At 34.8% G+C, this 6726-nt stretch overlaps 1 protein-coding gene across 1 annotated transcript; it reads right to left on the bottom strand.

Moving 5' to 3' along the window:
- Window positions 1-1089: 1089 nt before the first annotated feature.
- LOC140883875 (probable pectate lyase 8) lies at window positions 1090-6112 on the bottom strand. The gene is made up of 7 exons (XM_073290489.1): window positions 5866-6112; window positions 5685-5744; window positions 5325-5402; window positions 2240-2882; window positions 2016-2119; window positions 1776-1914; window positions 1090-1701 (listed from the first exon to the last, which is right to left on the bottom strand). Exons 1-7 carry the CDS (start codon window positions 5961-5963, stop codon window positions 1480-1482), a joined length of 1344 nt encoding a protein of 447 aa, XP_073146590.1. The 5' UTR covers window positions 5964-6112; the 3' UTR covers window positions 1090-1479.
- Between the last annotated feature and the right edge of the window lie 614 nt (window positions 6113-6726).

Here is a 6726-nt window from a genome sequence, read left to right as displayed (position 1 = left end):
TACATTCATTAAAATTTAACTGGGCTTATCATATCTAAATTATTAATAGCCTTAAGGTAAATTCTCGAGCCCAAGACTGGGCCCATTAGGCTAATAGTCCGTTTTGAAAGGGGGTTCTCATTTTATACTATCCAAGTTTTTCTTCTTGCTCTCAAAGAGTTCTCTATTTTCTCAGTCGACGACTCTAACGCTTAGGGCTATCGAAATGCCGAAAATATCGTTATACCGTAGATATATCGAATATACCGAATTTATTTTTTTTAAAAATTTTTCACGGTATACCGAAAAAAAACTCGATATACTGAAATTTTTTTATTTTCGGTACGGTATTCGGTATAATACCGAATTTTCGGTATGATACCAATATGAAATTCTTCATACCAGTATGGTACGGTACGATATACGATATTAGAGTTTGGTACGGTATACCGTACCATACCGTACCCAGCTACTAACACTTCGTTCGTGACGATGTACTATTAATGTTATTTTACAATTTGCGGGAGCAACACTTGCCGATTTAAATTACAAACAATCCACTATCATTATCTTAATATTTGCGGGAGCTACACTTGTTCATTTGAATCCTACATTCAGGCGTTCTCCTGAAAGAATGTCGGTAATTCAAGTATTGTATTTATTTGGTTGCATCAAATGTAATAATTGTCTCTACTAGGTTAGAACACTCAAAACATGGTGTTTGAGCTATCGTACGATTTTAAAGATTTGAGCTGCGTCGTATCACTTACTATATCTTTTAGTAAGTGGTAAACGTTCAGTCTTACAATTGGTATCATAGTCAATGTCATGAGTTTTATTCTTATTTATTGCAAAGAGTGCAATAATTGTCTAAAGCAATCGTAACGTGACTCTCAAGCTGTTCTACAATTTAAAGATTTGAATTTGATAATTATCAAATTACACTATGATATTTTAACATAAAAACTCCCACATAGCTACTCATATTTCAAACGTAACGTAACGTCACTTTGGCCTAAAAATATGATATTTCCAAAGGATAGTGATGAGATAAAACAAAGCCTGAGTTAGATGCCATTACATATCGCTAATAAGAGCAGTTCTCGAAGTTCTATTTTTACTTGTAATAACAATATTAATGCAAAAAGCATGGACACTTATAACAATGCAATAGAGGAATTATTTGGATTCACTTTGAGAAGAAAAAAAAAAAAAGTACGTAGTGGGATGCTACGGGAAGACATATACGAAAAATTACTCAGAAACAACGCTTCTGCTCCTGCTTCAAAAGAACCTAGCTCAAAAAGTTCAAAACGAAGCGGTACGGAGGTTGATCAAGAGTAAAATACAAGTTGAATGATGCACGATAAATTGTTCACTTGATCATAGAAATTGAAGGAAGATCATAGGCTAAATATTATATAGAAGAAGAAGAATATATATGTTGACGTCAGATTTCTTTAATCATGTTCCATAATTTGGAACTTGGATATATAATTATCAGCAATGGAAGCCGCTACGGCAGTGAAGTGCACCGGCCTCAGAGGTGATGGTGGCCACAATGGAAGAAGATTTGGCAGCCAGACTCGAGGCTCTAGCGTAGCTTGCTGCAGTGCCCCCAGACGGAACGAAATAGGCACCGTTTAGCATAAGATCACCCTCTGATCTCCAGTTCCAATGCCTCCATCCTTTGTTCCTCGAATTCACTACTCTCTTTGTCACCTGTCAAATTTCATGCATGTAAGATGCAATCCCAATAATCTCAAGGTGAATATAATTACCAGTTCTATCTACACCTCCTTCGCAAAAGGGTTGGATGGGGCAAGAAATCTGTTGCCTTGGCTGTTAATGGTCGGATTCGCACTCCCGCCAATAGCATACATCTCCCAGGAAGTGTAGTCATTGTTTACCACGTGAAAATACCCATGCCTGCACCTGGATGGTTCAAAATACATACCAGTGTTAAGACTTAAATTGGTCATGAATAAGTAAAAGTGCCATAAAGTTTTGAAGATCATCTAATTCTTGTGCTTTACCTTGGCATTCTCTGTATTAGGCCCTCTCCAAAATGATTGTAGGCAATTGTCACCTGCATTACCCTGTCTCTGGCATATGAATCACTGTGTCCCAATAACATAACCTGTTTACAAGCATATATATATATAAGTCAAAAATGTTAAAAGTCATCAACATTTGAACTTATACCATTAACTTTTCACAGCTTTGCAAATGTACAAACATTGGAAGAAATTAAAAGAACCTCATTGTGATGAGTGAAGTAATTGTTAGATATGGTAATGGCTGTTGATCCCATGATAGCATCAACCAGCCCGTCCGAACAACTCGAAAGGGAATTATGGTCGATCCAAACGTGGCTTCCCCCAAAGATAGAAATCCCGTCACCATCAGCCATGGTCCTCCATCCATAATGCGAAGGCGAGCTCCGAACCATGGCATTACCCGTGGGCTTACAATCATGAATGTGTAGGCCATGGATGATGATGTTAGTCACAAACTGTATGGTAATGCAAGCTCCGTGAGCGATATGCACGTTGGCTCCGCGGCCATCGATGGTCTTGAAGCTGTTCATGATCAGTTCTTGCTTCAGCGTGATGACCATGTCTCTTTTGAAGACTATCCACAGGGGTTGATCTTGAATCACAGCATGGCGCAGGGTGCCAGGGCGGGGGTTCACGGGGTCGTGGTCGCTGGGGTCGGAGACTACGTAGTACCTGCCATCTCTGCCACCGATGGCGTTGCGTCCGAAGCCGATGGCGCAGTCCGCCAGGCGCCGGCGGTTGCGCATCCAGTGGCCTTGACAGCGCCAGCAATCATCTATGGGGTTGCCGCTTCCACAGGAAAAGAACCCCAGCTTTCTCCTCTCGGTGCTGTTCTGAATTGTCCTGGATTATGGTGACATTTTCAGGAATAATTGCCAATTTCTTGTTATCAATCATATTTAATTTCATCATAATTCATAGAATCCCAAAGATAGCGGACAGTGTTAATTAACTTTACATGCATTTTTTTCCTTCAAAGTCTCGTAGAATCAACTAAAATCTTGGATTAACTTCATCCTATCTAAAGTTAATTGTGAATATTTTATGTTTTGGATCATGAATAAATGATTGTTGAAACTATGGCTTCTCAAAAACTATATATAATTTTTTCATTTTGCTGGACTTAGGTAGTGTTTTTTTTCCGAGAAATCTTTCTTATAAACTCTCTCAAATACTACTTAAATCGCTCATGTAGGCTTTACCCCGATCATAATATGATAAGATAAAATAAGTTTGATATCCATAAGTATGGTCTTTATAACCTATCTCTATGGAGAAATCATGGGCAACCACATCATGTGCCCAAAATCTAGAGATCTTCTCTTTTCATATATATATATTTTTATATTCATAATAATTTCCTTGTTTTGTGGGTGTTCTGGTGATACTCACGTACAACATGTATATTTTGTTCGTGATCAAAATACCATGGGAATTCTACAAAATTGAGGATCCTAAGTCTACCCAGCTTAATGATTTCAAAAAAAAAGAAAAGAAAAAAAAAAGGAGTCTACTCAGCTTAAATGAAAGAAATAAAATGATGATCAAATTTTATATATGTAACGTTAGATTTTCACTCTGAATTGAATATTGTCTGACCATATATCTCATCCTAATTAATGTTGGGATTCCATGCATTAATTGAACCCTGTAACAAATTCTAATTTCAATAATGAAGGAAGCTTAAATTAGCAGGAGCTAGCTATAGCGTGCGATGGAGTACGGAAAGTGAATGTTTGGTGGTAATAAATGAATGCGGTGGAGTGATTAAATTCTGAGGCGTCGGTGGTGGTAGGGCAACGGACAGAGGTCATTTAATTAGGCCATTGTCTCGTGTCGGTACACCCATCTGCCGGAAATATAATAATAATGTGCCCCCCCATTTACTTCTCCTCTTGCAGTACCTTACCCCCTTCTTCCCGCTTCAGTCAATAAACCACACAATTATATGTACCCACTCATAACTCTAGTCAATTTCATGAGTTGCGAAAAATTATCCTAATTCCTAACCACCCTCCCAAAAGTCGAGATAGTTTGAAAAATAACATTGATCGGGTTAAAAATCCAAAAAGTTAACATTTTATATCTATGGGCAGACAAAAGTCATGTACTCCAGATCTCCAAGATTAATTTTAAGGTTGAGCTTAGATCGTAGGATTTCAAATTCATGGATTTCGATTAGGTTATCTAATTTGGATTATAAATTTATAATCCACCTCTAATATTAATTCCATGTATCCATTTGGTTCAAATTAGGGTGAAGAATTTGAAATCTAGCTAAAGGAGTGTTTGCAATCACTAAAAAAAAATGATTGTTAGCTTTTGGCTTAAAAAATCATTTTTGTGTGTTTCTTAAATCTAGATTATGTGTTAGCTTATGCTTAACTTAATTGAAATCCAAAAGCTAGGCATGTGGTGATTATGATTCTCCAAAAGTGATTCTAATAAGAAGTTCATTGTTAAAATCACTCTAATAACTTATTTAAAAAACACTACCAAACTTTGATTTTTAGATTTTCACATTTGTTTTCAAACACTACCAATTTTTGATTTTTATTAACTTTTTTATAATCTATAAATTAAGCACTTTTATAAAAGCACAATCTATTGCAAATACTCCCTAAGTAAATTTTTATGCTTTAATTAATTTCAAATCCATTTTTCAACCCAGTTATTTTCTTTGATTTGAAAATCCTCGCATAAATCCAAGTTCATCAATCCACCAACCTTATGGTTTTATTGTTAACACGAAATTATACTAGAAAAAGCTACAGTAAATATATGTATATATACACACACACGATGCACTATGATAGGGTCTAGCTCACAGCAGAATTATTAAAGATAATCAGTAATGATCATCAGCACCCTAAAATGCATGAGTTTTCGTGTGCGACCACTAAAACACGATACCATGTTTTAGTGATCGCACACGAAAAACTCTGCACCCTAGGATACAGGTGATCAAAATTATAAAGATAATAAACCCGGACATAATTCTATTTCAAAAAATGATATCTCCACGTTTATATATACAACTCAGAAGATCTTGATTCATGATATGTGACATAGATAGATATTGATAGCATAATTTCACCATCAAATGAGCTAGGGGTTCCCCTTTGGTGTTTTTTTTTTCCCGTACACGAAACCAAACATGATCATTAATTGAAACACGTGATTTATTGGAGGATCGGAGGATAAACTTTAATCAAGCTAGCGGTCGCAATTACATTATTCCAATCTTAAGAAACTCATGATGAAATAAAAGGGAAAGGGACTTACATATCTACCATGGCAGCGACAGCTTCTGGATCATCGAGTGCTGCGTGATCGTGCTTAAATTCGGCATCGATTTCGGACCTGCATTGTTAAAATTATGATCAGTATCAATGGAGAAATTAACTGGATGAGTAGTACTTGAAAACGTATGTGGAGAGCAGAAATTTATTCCCACAGGGGCCGTAGTTGAGGATTATTAATTTTAATTCGTGTGAGAGCTAGCTAGATTGATTAATCATCATGCAATGCAATAATTATGATGCATTAAATAAAAAAAAAAAAAAAAAAAAGCTTGAAAAATCAACTACTTTAGCTTAAGATTATATATGCGGAAAACGTACGAAATGCAGGGAATTAACTCACTTATAATCCTCCATCGTTGAATTCCTCGTGAAGTTTTCAATCTGCCCACTTTCTTCACTTCTGTTATGTGAGTTTGAGTATTGCATTGATTAATATTGAAGAGTACAAGATCTGGGTTTGACACCATTTGAGCAGGGAAATTTAAATTAAATTGATCATATATAAAATGAAAATAATGTACCTTTCTCTCGCGGGAATCACGTAATTACCGGCAAATAGCACAAGGATCAGAAATGGAAAAATGGCCGCATAATTATTAATTCTCACACAAACCGCCATTGATAAAAGCTAGCTAGCTCGAGAGAACTAACGTAACTCGATCTTAAATATAATCTCTCGTCAAAACGAAGATCCCTCCAATTAATGTATCTAATTAACTCTCGAATTAGGGGAAACTCTAAGATATATTAGTGTTAAAGGGATGGCATATATATATAATAATATTGTAGCAGAGCAGTCGTTTACAGAAGGAGATGTTCAGGCCATATATATATATATATTGATGGTGTATGAACTATCATTTAATGTTTTTTCTTTCACGTACGTTTCTTCGGTAACTATGTAAAGAAAATTATCATTTTAGATCTATATTTTGATATATCATATATTCTCAAAAACAATCTTTGATTACAAGATGAAAAATAGTTTTTTTTAAAAAAATAAAATAAAATATGTGAAGTAAAATTTTGTCTTTGGTTTTTTTTTTTTAGTCCGTGGATGAGATTCTTTACCATTTTTAGTCTCAAAAGATCCAATCTGTCAATTTAGTACACGAGTCGACTCCAAAAATATCAAATTAGGATTGAGCTTTTTAGTTGAGTCGAATCGGGTTGAACCGAGATAACCTGATACTTTTTATTATTATTTTTTATATATAAAATTAGAAAGATTTTTTTACATTTTTATATATATGTTGTTTGTTTGAAAAAAAATTAGTGTATATTGATATAATATATTTTCGTCATTTAATGTTTATTTTATACAATTTTGATTTTTTAAAATAATTTTTTTATTTTTTTGTAATAAATATACTTTAAATTTT

Source organism: Henckelia pumila, chromosome 2, assembly GCF_033568475.1.
Source record: "Henckelia pumila isolate YLH828 chromosome 2, ASM3356847v2, whole genome shotgun sequence".
Taxonomy (NCBI): domain Eukaryota; kingdom Viridiplantae; phylum Streptophyta; class Magnoliopsida; order Lamiales; family Gesneriaceae; genus Henckelia; species Henckelia pumila.
Note: the sequence above shows the minus strand (reverse complement) of the source record. Positions and strands in the feature narration are given on the sequence as shown.

What these genes read in the sequence shown, in the direction of transcription:
- LOC140883875 (XM_073290489.1), bottom strand. Translation starts at nt 5,963, where the DNA reads ATGGCGGTTTGTGTGAGAATTAATAATTATGCGGCCATTTTTCCATTT. An exon ending in ACTTCACTCATCACAATGAG is followed by an intron (nt 2,120 to 2,239) that starts GTTCTTTTAATT and finishes GCTTGTAAACAG; the next exon opens with GTTATGTTATTGGGACACAG. An exon ending in CTAATACAGAGAATGCCAAG is followed by an intron (nt 1,915 to 2,015) that starts GTAAAGCACAAG and finishes TGAACCATCCAG; the next exon opens with GTGCAGGCATGGGTATTTTC.